At 39.5% G+C, this 16,223-nt stretch overlaps 1 protein-coding gene across 3 annotated transcripts in view; it reads left to right on the top strand.

The window, feature by feature from the left end:
- The window catches only part of LOC119791680 (structural maintenance of chromosomes flexible hinge domain-containing protein 1-like), a 48,840-nt gene that overhangs the window by 30,124 nt on the left and 2,493 nt on the right, over positions 1-16,223 (top strand). For all 3 annotated transcript variants that reach the window (XM_038297910.1, XM_038297909.1, XM_038297911.1), the window contains 22 exons: positions 8-232; positions 341-483; positions 1,768-1,853; positions 1,952-2,070; positions 4,866-5,027; positions 5,103-5,231; positions 5,330-5,409; positions 5,524-5,681; positions 5,765-5,874; positions 7,053-7,114; positions 7,311-7,398; positions 10,009-10,140; positions 10,245-10,400; positions 10,487-10,613; positions 11,392-11,511; positions 11,589-11,674; positions 11,772-11,888; positions 11,974-12,152; positions 13,897-14,006; positions 15,510-15,580; positions 15,659-15,827; positions 15,919-16,071. In XM_038297910.1, the coding sequence (XP_038153838.1) occupies positions 8-232; positions 341-483; positions 1,768-1,853; positions 1,952-2,070; positions 4,866-5,027; positions 5,103-5,231; positions 5,330-5,409; positions 5,524-5,681; positions 5,765-5,874; positions 7,053-7,114; positions 7,311-7,398; positions 10,009-10,140; positions 10,245-10,400; positions 10,487-10,613; positions 11,392-11,511; positions 11,589-11,674; positions 11,772-11,888; positions 11,974-12,152; positions 13,897-14,006; positions 15,510-15,580; positions 15,659-15,827; positions 15,919-16,071 (2,782 nt within the window). The remainder of the gene's footprint in view (positions 1-7; positions 233-340; positions 484-1,767; positions 1,854-1,951; positions 2,071-4,865; positions 5,028-5,102; positions 5,232-5,329; positions 5,410-5,523; positions 5,682-5,764; positions 5,875-7,052; positions 7,115-7,310; positions 7,399-10,008; positions 10,141-10,244; positions 10,401-10,486; positions 10,614-11,391; positions 11,512-11,588; positions 11,675-11,771; positions 11,889-11,973; positions 12,153-13,896; positions 14,007-15,509; positions 15,581-15,658; positions 15,828-15,918; positions 16,072-16,223) is intronic.

Raw genomic sequence — 16,223 nt, 5'->3', positions numbered from 1 at the left:
GTCATAGAGTCACAACAATGTTCCAGACGTCACAGTTGAGATGAAGGTTGTGCCTAGCAATCGAATCTCCAGGATGGAGCTCTTCTCTCTGGTAGAGGAAAAATTGGAGCTGAGAAACAAGGAAAGGATTGAGTGGCAAGCTGGAGGACTGCTTCAGAATCTGGTTTACAAATTGTATGATGAGTCGAACAAGGAGGTGGCAGTCACTCCTGAAATAGCCTCTAACATCAAGGTGTGTTTTACTCTTTTGCATTCTTGCATGTTATTGCTAATCCTGTTTTCTAGTGTCTCTTTTCTGAACCCCCTGGTGTTGAATTTATTCATCTTGATTGTTTTAAAGGTTAACTGGACAGGAGAGGTAAATCTGAGATCTTTAGTAAAGGGAAGACTGCCAGATGTACGGGTTCCTACAAAAGTGCAGGACCAGCGCTTCTACCAGGTCTCCTACAAGGACCAGAGTGTGTCTTTCTGCTTTACCATTGTGTAAGCCACATATGTTTGTTAAGCATGAGAGGTTATCCCATAGGAAGTCTTAATTTCACAATCACACATTTAAACATAATTTTTTGAGGAAAACTTGAAAGAAACCAAGAAGACCATGCCCAAAGTAAATTTCAGCATTAAAAAAAAAAAAAAACCTGTAGGCTGAGCACGAAAAAACTGCAGGGCTGATGGGAAGATCAATGGCACTTTTCTAGGATCACCCTGGGAAGAATGGAGAACAGCAAAAAAAAACTGAGAATGGGGTGGGGATTCCCTCAAATGGGATGAAAACATAAATATACAGTCGCAGCTGCAGTGAATGGGTAAGAGCGAAGCATATTTATCCCCTGTCAAAGTCTAGAACAGCATGAAATTATCTGTATTAAACTTAGAACTTTCTTATAACTTATAACTTTAGCTTTGTCGTGCCAATTAATAACCTGACAACAGCCAGATGCATGTCTCACTCCGCCTAGCTCCGCTCACATACATCTGGGAACCCGCCATAGGAATTGCCTTTACTGAAGGCTGGGCCTTATCAAAACTCCTTGCATATGATTGGATAAGCCACTTGTCTGTCATCTTTATTGACGTGCTATTTCAACCACTCACACCGAAGCTAACCCGTGACGCTGTGAGAGGAGGAGCCGTTTGGTAGATCAAGCTCTTGCCAAATCCGGTCGGGAGAAGGGCGAAAACATCGTTTCCACCAACAAAAGCCTTCAAAGTCGTTCTCTGATGTTCTTTTAATGAAACAATATAAGATAGATTGGACAACACAGAAGAAATAGCAGCATCAATGCTAACGCTTGCTTCCTCAATGCGAGCCGCCATTGTTGTTGGAATCTCAGAGTCGCTTCTCCACTCCAGGACACACCCACCCTGCGTCCTGATTGGCCAGACCATAAATTCGGTTGGGGAAATCACTTTCAATGAGCGGGTTCCCAGATGTATGTGAGTGGAGCTGGGCGGAGCGAGACATGCATCTGGCTGTTGTCAGGTTAGCCAATTAATGCTGTGGCAATAAAAAAACAGCTCTAAAAAAAGATGGCTCTAGGAAGTATCGGTTTTAAACCATTTGTATCTTTTACCTAAAGGACCAAAGACATACATTCAGTTTGTTGGTTTAAGAAACAAAAAAAATAAGGATAATGAATACTTTTGCTAGTCACTGCAGTTTTCCTTTCTAACTCTTTGTTTAAAGTGTAAAGGGGCGATATTAAGCAAAAGATTTCCCCTTAAAATTCTGTCGTTAACAAGCTAAACTGCTTGCATTGTTTATAGGCCTTGTCCAGATGAACCAGCGCGACTAAAGGCATCTCTACCTAAAAACACAGTGAAGCTTGGTGAAACACTTGATGAAACCATAGGTAAGCTTGTCAAAGATCACTCAAAGTATCTATTTATTTATTTTTTTTTTCAATATTTAGAAATTAATTAAATAGGTTAATTGAAATTTTTCAACCAGAGTTGGAGCTTGTGGACCAGTATGACAATGTCACCAAGAGGCTGACTGCTGCAGCTGCCGAGTCGATGACTGTTGAAGCTGAGGGACTGGACCAGTCTAACATTCAATTCCTATGGCAGGTGGGAAATCAGATGCACAAATGGATGTTAAAGGGGAAGGTTGTTTGTTTGTTTTTTTACATTGGCCCCTTGATTTTACGTTATTAGATCACTCCGCTTTGTTTTTAAAAAATATAACTATAAAAAATATAGCCACAAATGTCTGGGGGACAGTGATTCGCCCACATGTTATGAATGCTGGTGTACCATAAATGAAATTATGAACAGTTTAGTTTGTGCCTTCAACTCGTTGCCCGTAGGAAGACGTTACAAAACAGAATATCTTCGGAACAGCTCCAAATGTCACAAAACTAATATGGGTGAGTAGAATAAGGTAAAATCAAGGGGCCAGTGTAAAAGAAACAGCGTTCCCCTTTAATATGTACAGCTTAAGATTTGAAGTGGCTTCAGACCTGTCCAAAGATTAATTTTTTATTTACTTATTTGTTTTGCAGCTAAGCTCCATTTAACGTGAAAAAAATTAACATTTTACTTCATTTTAAATCAGTTTTTTTCACTGTTTTATTTCACTACATCACAGTTGTCCCACATTTAGACTTGCAGCTCATTGTTTTTTTTAAGGTTTTCTACTATTTATTGATCAGTATATCACTTTCCTAGTTTCTATCGTAGAATTTTTAAATTGAATTTTCCTATTCTCTCCATGCATGCGTGCGTTTTCTCTGGGTGCTATGGCTTCCTCCCAGAGTTGAAAAACATGACTGTTAGATTAAGTAGTCTCTATAAAAGTGCCCTTTGGTGTAAGAATGTGGTGCATGGTTGTTTTTTTATGTCTCCCTGAATGTTGCCCATGTGAATGTTGGAGATAGTTTTGTTGGCAAACAAAAACAATAACAATGTTTCTGTCTGGCCATCAGAACATATGAGGAAAAATCGGTCCTTCTAGTCTAAACAACAGTCCCTACTTTCCTAACTCAGGGTCAAAAACATAGACCATCTGTGCTAAGCACCATAACACAGCGTGGAACAATGCACCTCTCTGTGAGACTATCTTAGTTTTTACACTTTGAAGAAATGTGAAAGTGGTTCCACTCAACTCACATTAGTGACCACAGTGAAACCTGCAGCATTGACAGATAACGTGTTATTAGGAAGGTTTGCTGTTTCTAGTCGTTTTATTTTGTTGTTGCTTTTTACTGTACATGTTGAATACATACGTATGTTCAAATACATGTACATTGCTGCACACATTGGTGGCAGTTAAATCCTCTTAGCTTATTAACACAACTTAAAACGAGAGAGAATAAAGCAGAAAGGGGGGAAAATAGACTTTTGACTTTTAACAGCACTTTATTTACAAAATCAAACAACATAACCAATTAACTATGTCCAAAAAAAAAGTGTCAGCTAAAAATCTCTTAAATGAGAAGATTGTGAAATTGTAGTTCTCCACCATCTGACACAATACATACAATTCTGTTAAAGCCCCACAACTTCTATGCCAATATGTGACGAGTGAATTTCTCCACTGTGGGATCAATAAAGCTCATCTAATCTAATCTAATCTAACTACATAAAATCCTCCATGTTCTGTGTGGCTCTTTGGGGGTGAAACTCCAGCCTTATTCTGGCTTTAATGTTGCACTTCGACAGAGCCACGGCATTAAGGTGAAGTCCTTCCTGCAGACTGTCTCTGCGGGACAAGTAAAAGGCCATCTCTGCTATGCTAATTAAAAAATTTAAAAGTTGGGCCTTTTGGCTTGTTTCTTTTGTTTTAGCAAACTCCTCCTATAAATAGAGCATTTGTAAAAAGCCATTCCAAAAGAACAATTATTAAAGGGCTAAAAATGGTCTTTATTCTTGTGCATTCCATAAAAACGTGGAATAAATTTTAAGACAGACTGCAGGAAAGACACTCATTAAAAACACCCTGATTAAAAGAGAATAACACCTTGAAGTGTGCTTCAATGCTTGTAAGAAATCAAAAGGAAGAAGAAAAAAAACATCACAAAAGAGGAAGTAGACCTTGCGGTCAATAATTGTGGATTACACAGTCTTATTGAAGCTATGTGTATATATAGTTGAAGCTGTAGTAGTATTTAGTATAACAGTTTACACCTAAATCCAAACGCCTGTGGTGCATATGCAGAAGTGTGCTTGTGTATATACATTTTATAAGGCTCCTTTAGCTAATAATAATAATACTGAATTTTATTTACCGTATAACACACTTTACATTTGACATCAAATCTCAAAGTGCTAAGCTGGGAGATATGCTCAATAGCAAGTGTGAGGGGCCCCAGACGCACCCCAGAGAGACCACAGCTGACACAGAGGAGACCAGAGACCTAGATATGCAAAAGCACCCCAGAGTTAAAGGGCATTGAGAGAGGGAGAGCACAGGGATGGCAACACACACCCGGGATGTACAGACGAGAACCCTTAGGCCAGCTTCCCTTGCAGCCGCTTCTGTCTTAAGACAGACCCAGTTTTTGGCTCAGAAACACAATGCAAGCGGGACAACCCCCTCAGGTGGAGGCCCAGCAGGGCCAGGGGGCCGAGGTCCAGCCAAGCAGCCCCGGCATCAGACAGCACTACAAATATATCTCTACACTTAGGAAAAACATAGGTCTAAAAAAAGCATTGCATAGTGGTAAGCATAATACTAAGGCAGATGGTGGGTGTTAATAGTATGAAATTGTTGCTTTTTGAGAATATTCTAAAAACTGAGTATTTGTTGATGCTTCTTTTAGTTGGATTTCTACTTTTATTAAGGTTACTGAATGTTTTTTTTTTTCTCCATCCAGATGTAAATGTATATTCATTAAATCTATTTATCTTTGTTTTTATTTAAGGAGAGCAGCGGTTCTGCTGCAGTTACCGGAGTCCGTTTCAAGTCAGGGCCTCTTGGGTCCAGGGAGCTTTGCTTCAGCTACAACAACTACACAGAACGCGTCATCGTAAAAGTGGAAGCAGGAATCCCCGCCAAGCTTAAGCTCCTTAGTGGGCCTGAGCTGGTAAAGAAAACTTTTTTCCCCATCTTTTTGATTTTTCAGCAAGTTAAAGGCTCATATCTTTTTATTTTTTGCCAGCCTTTGCAGGTCTTGAATGGTCGCGGTATTCCCAAGCCATTCCTGGTGCAGCTATGTGATGAGTGGGGAAACCCTTCTCCAGACCAGAGAGTGGTGGTAGAGATCAGTACCTCCCCATCGACAGTAAAGGTTGGCTTGAAAAACAGTTAGAAACATCAGCTTAAGTCTTTCACCTCTTTGTGTAGCAAAGATGGAAAGGATAATGCTGTTTGAAACTGTGGTGACAGGTGATGAATTCTGTTATTTCACAACCTGTGGACACAGAAGGAAAAGCCTCCTTCACTGTTAATGCTGTGACAGGGTCAAAGTAAGTCTTACATATAAGACACACATAGATATTGAAATATATTTATAATACGTGGAACATCACTCTCTATATGATCCAATAACTATTTCATTTTCTGCTCTTTTCTTCCACTAGAGGGTACTATCAACTAGAGTTTAAAGGTTGCTTTAACAGGAATCCCATTCCTGGTCCATCTGTGAACTTTAGTATCCTCCCTGATCCCAACAAACCTGTCAAACTGTCAGTAAACTACAATGCCAATGCCAGGTTTCCTGCTGGAGGCACCTTTCCTGGTTTGTATTCCTCCATTTCCTCAAACTGTTCAACCTCTGATCATCCAGCTTAGCAAAGGCTTAGCTGTGCATGTGTGTTTTAGTTTTCTCAGTGACCGTCGTGTCTGATGATGGGAGTCCAATGGCAACTTTTAACCCTGCTGATCTGTCCATGTGGTGGTGGAAGGGAGAGTCATTGTCTCGTCCAAAAACGGTGAGTTAATCAATTTCAGCAAGAGAAAAGCTGTATTCCTTTTTAAGTGATGGATCAGCACCTAGTAGCATTACTGTCAAGGCAATGGAAAAGGTTTGTTTTCCCAGAATGTTGTTTAATGCTAGAAATGTATGCAGTCAAATGGCCTGGTAGGTCTTATCTACAGCTCAGGTAGGAAGATTAGAGATTTGTGGTAATGAAGACATTTTGTTTTTGGAATGTGAATCTTTACCAGGGTTAGAGGAGAGTTGTCAGCATAGATAGGTAGTAGAATTACCTAAAACCAGCATAAATCCTATCTGTCCCCCTTCTAGCAAAACAATGACCACAACCAGGACTAAATAATTCACACTTCAGCTCATTGATCTGTCACAATGGCTCTTTCAAAGTCTGGTTGAGCTAATTTTTAAAGAGAGTGGGTGAATGTTCATTATTTAGAGCTGCAAGCCTACACCCCTAAAGACTTGCAGCTGTTACTGCAAGGAAAATGTTATTTAGTGGAGAATTAAGTACATGTACTCTGCTTTTTGTTGGTCCATCACTCAAGGAACTAATAATGTTAATTAAACTCTGTTGTAGATATGTGACAAATAAGAAAACCTTTTAATGATTTAAAGCTACAGTGTGTAATAATTACAGGGATATACAGTCAGAAATGTAATATATTATACATTACTATGTTATTTATCATCATCTACGAGCTCAGCCTCTTAACTTTAATATTTGCGTTGCCTTAGAATTCGATATTTATAATTACATAGGAGCGGGTCTCGCAGCCATGGAGGCAGACATCTTTGCGCTACGGCAGCCCAGAGCCAACAAACTAGCGATTGCGAGATCGCCAAAACGTCACAACGATGTAGAAAAAATAACGGGTATATTTATTATCTTAAGTCTACATGAAATCTATACCCTACACAGACTAATGAAATACTATCTGTAAAATTATCTATGTAAACAAACCTCATCACTTGAGAAGGTAGGTGATGCGGACGTCGTGGAAAACATTTTGTCCCGTAACGCTCACCGTACTGTTGGGGGGGAGGGGGGGAGATGTTCATGTTGCTGCAGTCTGCAGTCTGACCGCTAGATGTCGCTAAAAGTTACACACTGTAGCTTTAAGTAATTTTGCTTGGTCCAAACCTAAGGAAGTGTTTCTTATCTCCTCTGTTATTAAGGCAACTGAGCTAAAGTGCAGTAAACCACTGGAAAATGAGAAGAAAGACTGCTATCATTTTAGGTAAGTTGAATGTCTGCAATGTTTGTCTTGTTGAAAAACCGTGAGGAGCTTTGATGGCACAGTTCTGGGAATAATATGGTGCTCTTTGCATTTCTTGCATTTTTTTGTTGTTCATTATGTCATTTTCATCCAACAATACAGCTAGGAAACTCTTCTAACTGTGCAAAATGTGTCATCTTTGTGCATTTCATTGCAGAGATAAAGAAATCCCACAAACCGTTGGGAGATACACCATACAGTTCTCTCTGCGTAATGATAAAGTAGAGGCTCTACTGAGTAATCAGGTTGGTTTGCAAATATTTTGAAGGCATTAAAATGCACATCTTAAGCTTTTTATGTTGCCTTATAAATTATACTGTTGTCGTGAAACAATGGCTCAAACATTTCTACATGATTGAACACAGTTGAAGTGATTTTTTTTTAACTCCTCCAGGACTCATGGAAATGTATTTCGTTTTTGCTTTCAGAATCAGCTTTATTGGCTGTTTGTTTACAAGTATGGACGCATGTGTTCTCTCCTCATAACCTACTCTTTTAGCGTTAGTCCGTTTGGAGGGCTTTCTGTCAGTATTTCCAAAGCTGGGCTTTGTATCTAACTTTGAGTTTTGAATTAAGGAAGGAGAAATCACACGTTCTTGTACTTTAGTTTAATCATTTTTCTAAAATTAAACCAAATATTTAAAAAATTAAATAAAGCATACAGACAACCTGGAAAGTAGTCATAGCTCTGGACTTTTTCACATTTATTTGTAATACAGCCTTGTATCAAATAGTATTAATTTGATTTCTTACCTCAAACTTTTGCACAAAATACCCAATTATGATGATGCGAAAATGTTTCGTTGAGAGTGTTTCAACTGTATTAAAAATAGAAAAGTAATTTCAATCATTTTTATCATCCTCATGATGTTTTTGTAAGTTAAAAGGAGTCCACCAGCTGTAATTTGAAAAGACTGGACATGATTTGGAAAGGCATGCTTCTGTCTATGTAGGGTACCACAGCTGACAGTGGATGCCTGAGCGCAAACTCCAAGTATAAGGTCAAGGGGAATGTCTGTAGAAAAGTTTGTTTAGAGACACAAATATTGTGAAGGATTTAGAAACATTCTGCTGTGAGTATCACAGTGAGCACAGTGGCGTCCATCACTCTGAAATCGGCAAGATTGGAACCACCAAGACTCTACTATAGCTGGGCAACCATCGAAACCAAGCAATCGGGGCAGAAGGGACTTAGCCAGGGAGGAGACCCCCAAGAACCCCATAGTCACTCTGTCAGGGCTACAGTGTTCCCTGGGGGGAGAGAGGAGAACCAGAAAGACAGCCATCTATGCAGCAATCCACCAATCAGCCTTTAATGTAGAGTGACAAGAAGAAATCCAGTCTTTCGTAAAAGGCACATGCTAGCCTGTATGGAGTTTGCCAAAACACAGCTGAAGTAATGTGACCATGAGAAACTATATCCTCTCCTCTGATGACAGAAAGATTTTACTTGTCATGTTTGTAGGAAACCCGGCACCAATCATCATCAGGCCAATGTCACCCCTACTCTAAAGCATGGTGGGGACAGCATGATGCAATGGGGATGTATTTTAGCAGCAGGAATCGTAGACTAGATTAGACTAGTCAAGATAGAGGGAACAATAAATGCAGTGATGTACAGGGCTGAATGAAAACCGACTCCACAACGTTTTTGGCCTCGGACTGGGGCAATAACCCAAAGCTCACAGCCAAGATCTCAAAGGATTAGCTTCAGAGCCAATTTTTAAATATGGTGGCGTGGCCAATCCAGAGTGCAGTCTTTATTCCAATTAAACATCTCTGGAAACATTTCCCACCCAATCTGATACAGCTTACGATGTATAGCAAAGATGAATACTTCCTTTAATTACATGGGCTGAGCTTATGGCATCAAATTAAAAAAGACCAAGGAGGGATGTTTGTGCACTCACCAGCACCTTTAGATCACAAGTGTCCTATTCCTTCTGTTTTTATACGTTTCAAGCTGGAAAGCTGGGGTTCCATCATGGTTATCAAAAAAACATTCTCACATCTTCCTTTAGAATAACGGTGATGAAGGGAGACTTGATGCAAAATTACTGCCACAGCCTTAAATCAGCTTTAAGAGATCAGTTATAGCTGCTTTTAAGTTTTGAATGGATCTTAGCATATTTCAAAATTATCAATTATGCATATATTTTTTGAAGATGGCATATTCTAATCATTCCCTTTACATTTTTTATAGCATTTATCTTCTCTAGGGAAGGAGAGAAGAAATCAGTTTATGATCCCCCAGTGGGGAAATTTGTCCCCTGCGTAGCCCCTTACATTCCCTTGGGAGCAGGCATTGCCTCATGGCAGTGTGAATTATCACCAAGCTCAACTCTCCTTAACACTTTTAGAAGAAGAAACCCCCGAAGTTTACCCTGGCCACCTAATTTACTCTGCATTCACTCCTTAAAGCCCACAGTTCAAAGAAGCAAAACAACTTATTTAAAACAGCTCAAACTGCTTTACATTTGAAATATTTTGTATCCAGACATTTTGACCAGATATGATGTACATTGCATGTGTACACTGAGTGTAGATAAGCTATATTAGTGTCTTATTTTATTACATTTAATGTTTATTCATGTTATAGAAGTGGGGGTGCATTCACACCATCCCTGCTTAGTCCGCTTTAATCGGACCATAGGTTGTTTTGGCAGAAAATTTGGGTCGTTTAGGGAGGTATGAATGCACAATCGAACTCTGATGTAGACCAAAAAAACAGTCTGGTAGACTATTAGGTGTAAAAACGACCTTAATGTGTATAGTCCCATACATTTGTTTATTAAGATCATACAGACCTTTTTGAAGAAACCTAAACAAACCTTTGGTTTATTTTCGTCCTGCAGATCAATGTAAATGTTGTGGCCAATAAACCATTCAAGCTGGGACCTGAATGTCAGCCGCGAACCCGGGTCGTTTCTTACAGCACTGACATCACCAGTCGAATCTTAGTTGAGAACATGACTCTGAAGATTATGGTGAGCTGCAGTCCTCACCGTTACTGAGCATGAAAAACTACTACTGAATACTTTTTAGGGGTGAAATTCAATGTTGTAACTCTTACCGCTTTTAATCTCTCCAGGATCAACATGGTAACCCAGCCGGGCAGGATCTGAATGGGGTGGTGTTGATTTCCATGAAGTGTCCTGCTGGGGAGCAGCGCAGAAGCCTCCCTCTGTTTGAAGGTGAAACCAGCACCATTAAAATGACCTTAAAAGAGGGAAGCACCCACATCGAAGTGAGTAACATTTCCTATCAGCCATGTCATCATGAAGTCATTGTGGAAAAACTTTGTGTCATATTAACAGTAATGATTTTTGACAGAGGCTGACGATCGCAGAAAACAGTCCTGGAGACGATGGAGGCAGATATATTGTCATGTTCAAAGCTGAATTGACAATGCTGCCTATACCTCTGAGTCCTTTTGAACTTCCCTTCCATTTTTACAACGGTATAGCTCTCACATGATCATTATAACAGAGCACTCCTGCTATTATAAACTTTAATGCATTTATAAAGCATTTATAGTAATGCAAAAAAAAGTGGAAAAGTGGATAGCTGTTCTTTTATTATTCGGTTATCAGTTGTTATTCGGTTATGAGGAGTGGCGGCCTAGAACTTAGGGAATAGGGCTTAGAATCCTGAGGTTGTGAGTTCAAAACCCACTCCCACAGACTGCCACTCTGGCTCTCTGAGCATAGACACTTAAACCCACACTGCTCTCCGGGCGCTGCACAATGGCAGTCCGTTGGCAAGGAGTTATTTCTTCATTGAGCTATCAATAAAGTTCAATTTCTTTATTTAAAAAGTACAATTGAATGATCAGTTTGAAACTTGTCTTTACTACTGAGCTTCAGTACCTTGATAGTCAAATAATACTTTACAAAACTTTTTACAATTTACGAGTTAAAAACACAAACTTCCACATGATTTGTTATTTTATGTAATAGACTGATCAATAATAGAGTATTAGTGAAGTGGGTGATAAATATGCCTTTTTAAATTTTTTTATAAAGAATAACTTGTATCACCTTTATTTAATCAACCCCCTTTACTCTGATACCACTTAATAAAGTCCACCTTTATTAATCTGTTCCTCAGAAATTTAAAAATAAATTATAGGTCAGAAAAAAAATATTTTTGTTGTGTTGGATCAGCAGAAACACAACCAGCTTAAAAGTGGATAATATTCCTTTTATTAAATATGTAACCTTGTTTTTACATTTTAGACTCTGAGAACCAAAGCAAAATGTCTGAACTGACAAGGAAGAAAGACGAACTGAACACGCTATATAACAATTACGAAAGCTCATGGAACACATATGTGGAACTCCGTCAAATGTTGACGCGTAAGATTTTCACCATTTTTACTTCTGTGTTGCTTTAAGTTTTGTCTCTAGATTACAATTTATTTTTCTCCCCAAAGAGAAAGTCTTGGATTTTGACAAAAAAGAGAAAGACTTCCGAACAATGTTGAGCAGTAGAAATATATCGCTGTCACAATCTTTACCTGTAAGTATTGTAGATTTTTTCTGCTTCCTTATTTAAATCTTAATCTCTTGCTTATTTTTTTCCTCACTGTGGGATTCATACTCATAACTCTTTGAAGGTCCCAGATGTTTTGCGACTTCTGAGAGAAAAGATGGCTGAAAAGGAAAGGATAGAGAGGCTTCCAAGGAGAAAATATACAATTCCTAATTACAGTGGGCAGAATATTCTTGGGAAGGTGATGAAAACAATTCAAGTCATTTATATTTTATTATTCTTATGTAGGAGGCATCCGTCTAAATCCTCTGTTGTTTCTATTGCAGGTTGGTCACCTTGCCGTCATCGCTGATGACGATGCTGCCTGGGTCATCTCTTGGCACCTGTCCGGTGACATGGACTGCATCATCACCAAGACGACAGAAGAAGCTCAGAAGATATACCACCAAGATTGCAGACAGCAGGTCATGGCCCTGGACAGCATTTTTGTGTATCAAGGAAACAGGTAGAGCGACAGCTGTATTGTTTTAAATGTAATGTTTTAATTTTTTCTCTCCAATTGAGCCTGATTGCAATATTAAATGGGCTATATGAATAAACTTAACTTGACTACATATGACTCGTCGGAGGAAACAGTGAATTATATCTCTGTCAGGGTGGACACTTAAAGTTCCTCATCTTGTAAGGAAAACCAGAACAGAATGGGTTTTATTGTGTCAATATCCGTCCATCTTTCCATGCATGTCTTTATCCATCTATTTCCCCCAATTTTATTCCACAGTTATATTCAATCGTCCATCTTTATTTTGTTCACTCATCCATTTTCCCACTGTTCAATGTCCATTCATAATTTTGTATATGTACCCACATATCTTTCCTTTTCGTAATGTGTCAATTGTCTATTTGTCTACCACAGCTGTATCCGTTCACATATGTCAGTGTTTTTCAGCTCTAGTGCTTAAGGAACCCTTCCCTGCATGTTTCCCCACTTTCACACCCCTGAAATCAATTGATAGTAGATTACAGTCTTTGCTGAACTGCAACCATCTGAATCAGTTGTGTTGAAGCAGAGAAACATGTAAAACCTGCAGGGCAGTGTGCTTTGAGGACCAGAGTTGAAGAAAATGATCTATGTATCTCTTTTACCTTTTTGTTCATTCATCCAGTCTTCATTTGTCTACAAACCCAGCTTACTTTCTTCAGTTATCCACCTGTTTCCCACCAATAATACTTAAGACCATTTATTCCCAAACTTTATAAATAAAAACTACCACCTTCTTAAGTGCAATTATATAATTTTTAACTGTTTGTTTTTTGTTTACATGCTTGTAAAACGAAAAGTATTTGTGCAAAAATTATTTGGAAAGTTGTTTTAGAAATTTTAAAGCCCTCATTGAAAGGGATTTGGGAGGAAAAATAAGGTTGCTGTGTTTCCGCCATATCTATAAATAGATCAAAAATGCACATATTGGAGCTGGGCCTTTTGGGGTTAAGATGTTAAAAACAAAACCATCGCAAATGACAGTTTCAGCTGCTCAAATCTGCACTAAAAAAGTTCAACCATTCAGTCTATTTGCTGAATTTTGTTTTTTTTTTTTCCCATGGGTTGGCTGTCAGCTTCGCTTGTGGTTATTGAATTGGGCTTGTGTGCTTGTGTAGAGTAAAATATGTTTGTTTAGCATTATTTAAGCCTGTGGTGAATAAAAACAGGTGACTTCAATGCATCCCTGTGGTCTAGGTTCACTTTTGTTATAATCCTGAAGCCATAATTATGCCACTTAGTTATACCACTTCACAAAACACTCCTTTGTCAAATAGCTTTTTGTCATTAAATTGCCCTTAGTGGCAAAATTACTCCAGAATTGGCAACGCATCTACAGTTCCTTGCAAAATAAAAAATTCCTGTACCCAAAAATTTTTAATTAAATCTTAACATCCTACTACAGTTTATTTTACAGTTTATTTTTATAGTGTAATGTAATATCAATTTTACCAAATGTTGAGGGAAATATATGTAAAATCAAAAGTTTGTTAAACATGAACAAAATTATTATTTCCTTGCTCATTATTGGAGCATTAACTAGTTAAGCTCTAAAGCAAAAAAAGACGATTAACTACCTGACTTTCGACATGACAGAATTAATAGCATCCTCTCGCAATGACTGTTTGAAAAATGGTTGAACATGTCAGTTCAACATAAACTTAAAAAAAACATGATGATGTGATTTGATCTGTTTAATTCCTTGCAGACCTCTACCTCACATTAGAAATGGCCAGGGACTTTTCCAACCTCGTGGGAACCCAATCTACGCAAGGCACCTGCTTGTTTATCCCGAAAATGAGAAGGACTGTGAGCTTGGTGAGCTGCAACATGCTTATTTTCTTTTTAGTTTATTTTTGGGCGTTTTTTTTTTTGTTTGTTTTTTTGTTCCAACGGGCTTATAATAAGAATTTAGGGCTTTCGTAGATTTCTCACTCTTGATCTGGTATCTTTGTGATTTTTTTTCTGGGATAATTTTTTGGCAGTATTTCTAACAATATATTGGGACTTTTATGGAAGGCTTCTACATGGATTCTAAACTTGCATATACAGTGAGGAAAATTAGTATTTGAACAACCTGCTATTTTGCAAGTTCTCCAACTTAGAAAACATGGAGGGGTCTGAAATTGTCATCGTAGGTAGATGTTCACTGTGAAAGAAATCCATCCATCCATTTTCTTCCTCATTATCCGGAAAGGGGTCCCGGAGGCACCAGTCTAAGCAGAGGTCCCCACACTTCCCGATCAACACACACCTCCTCCAGCTGCTCTGGGGGAACCTGAGGTGACACTAGGCCAGCGTGTCCTGGGCCTTCCACGTGGCGTCCTCCTAACAGGACATGCCTGGAACACCTCCCGAGGGAGGCGACCAGGAGGCATCCAGAACAAATGCCTTAGCCACCTCAGCTGGCTCCTTTCTACGTGGAGGAGCAACAACTCTACTCCAAGCTCCTACCTAGTAACTAAGCTCCACGCCCAATTTCAAAGGGAGCACCCAGCCACCCTGCAGAGGAAACAAATTTTGGCTGCTTGTATTCGCGATCTTGTCTTATCTCGCGGTCATTACCCAGATTTCATGACCATAGCTGAGGTTGGGAACATAGATCGATGCAACTGATTCAGCTCCCTCCTCTCCACGACAGTCCAATACAGTGACCGCCTCACTGCCGACGCCGCACCGATCCGTCTATCGATCTCACGGTCCATTCGTCCCTCACCCATGAACAAGACACTGAGATATTTAAACTCCTCCACTGAGACAAGGACTCCTCACCAAACAAAGAGGGGAGTCCACCTTCTCCAGTGGAGAACCATGTTCTCGGATTCAAAGGTGCTGATCTTCATCCCAGCCGCTTCACAATGGGCTGCAAACCACTCCAGTGCACGCTGAAGTTCCTGAAGCCAACAGGACAACATCATCTGCTAACAGCAGAGATGATTTCCTGAGATTCCTAAACCAGACATCCTCTGGTCCCTGGCTAAGCCATGAAATTCTGTCCATAAAAGTAATGAATAGAACCGGGGACAAAGGGCAGCCCTGGCAGAGACCAACATGCACCGGGAACAGTTCTGACTTCCTACTGGCAATGTGAACCATGCTCCTGCTGCGGTCATACAGAGAACGGACAGCCTTTTACTCCTAGAGCCCCCCCAAAGGGCACCACAAGGGACATAGTCAAAGTAAATCCTCCTTAAGACTTAGTCGCATGAGCTGTCAAACAGCTTCAATTGAGTTTTTAGGTTTTAAGTGAGATTTTATTGAACACTAAACAGTTAAGTATTAATCTAGTATCTAAAAGCTTTCCTCTTGTTTTTTTGCAAGTATTTAAAAACCTCCTCGGTGACACTATCCTGATGGATGACATGGACTCTGCCACCAACTACAGAAAGGCGGTGAGTTATCCTTGCTGACAGTGTTTCTAAGCTACCGGTTATTTGCTTGTTTATCCTACAATTACTTGCCGTTTGCAGGTTGTTCAGAACAGGATTTCCTGTCCCACTATATTGACACGGCAAGGGAACAGGCTCAGCGCCAAGGGCAAATTTGGGGGACTGACCAACAAAGCACCCCCAAGGGATAGAGTGAATATGTTTGGAGCCCCTCTACCACCATACTACTACACACTGAAGGACGACATAGGTGATGGCTCAAATAAACCATTGGTATACCTTTTTAGTGTGTAAAGTGAGATTTTGTGTGCTGAAATATATCATTTTCTTCCCCCGAATAGATCTGCTCTCTAAGTATCAGGTTACTTTGGAGAAGAAAAAGCAGTCTGAAGATGAACGTGATAGGATTGTAAAAAAGTCTCCTGAAATACAACAGAATCAGCAAAGAATGAGCGTGATAAGGAAAGAGCTTGACGAGATTGAAAGGCAGCTGGGTAGGTTTTTTTTTAATGTACTAAATCAAATGGCCTCATGCTTTCCCCAAACATGGTCTATACTCTCCTCTTATTTTGCAGAGCCCTGCCAAAAAAAAAGAAAAATAACACAGACATTAGTGAAACCTTTATGCAACTGTTGACTTTCTGTA

The sequence above is a fragment of the Cyprinodon tularosa genome, unplaced genomic scaffold (genome assembly GCF_016077235.1).
Source record: "Cyprinodon tularosa strain WSP-4 unplaced genomic scaffold, ASM1607723v1 ctg4, whole genome shotgun sequence".
In the NCBI taxonomy this organism is placed as follows: Eukaryota; Metazoa; Chordata; class Actinopteri; order Cyprinodontiformes; family Cyprinodontidae; genus Cyprinodon; species Cyprinodon tularosa.
This window is presented reverse-complemented; position numbering and strand designations above follow the sequence as displayed.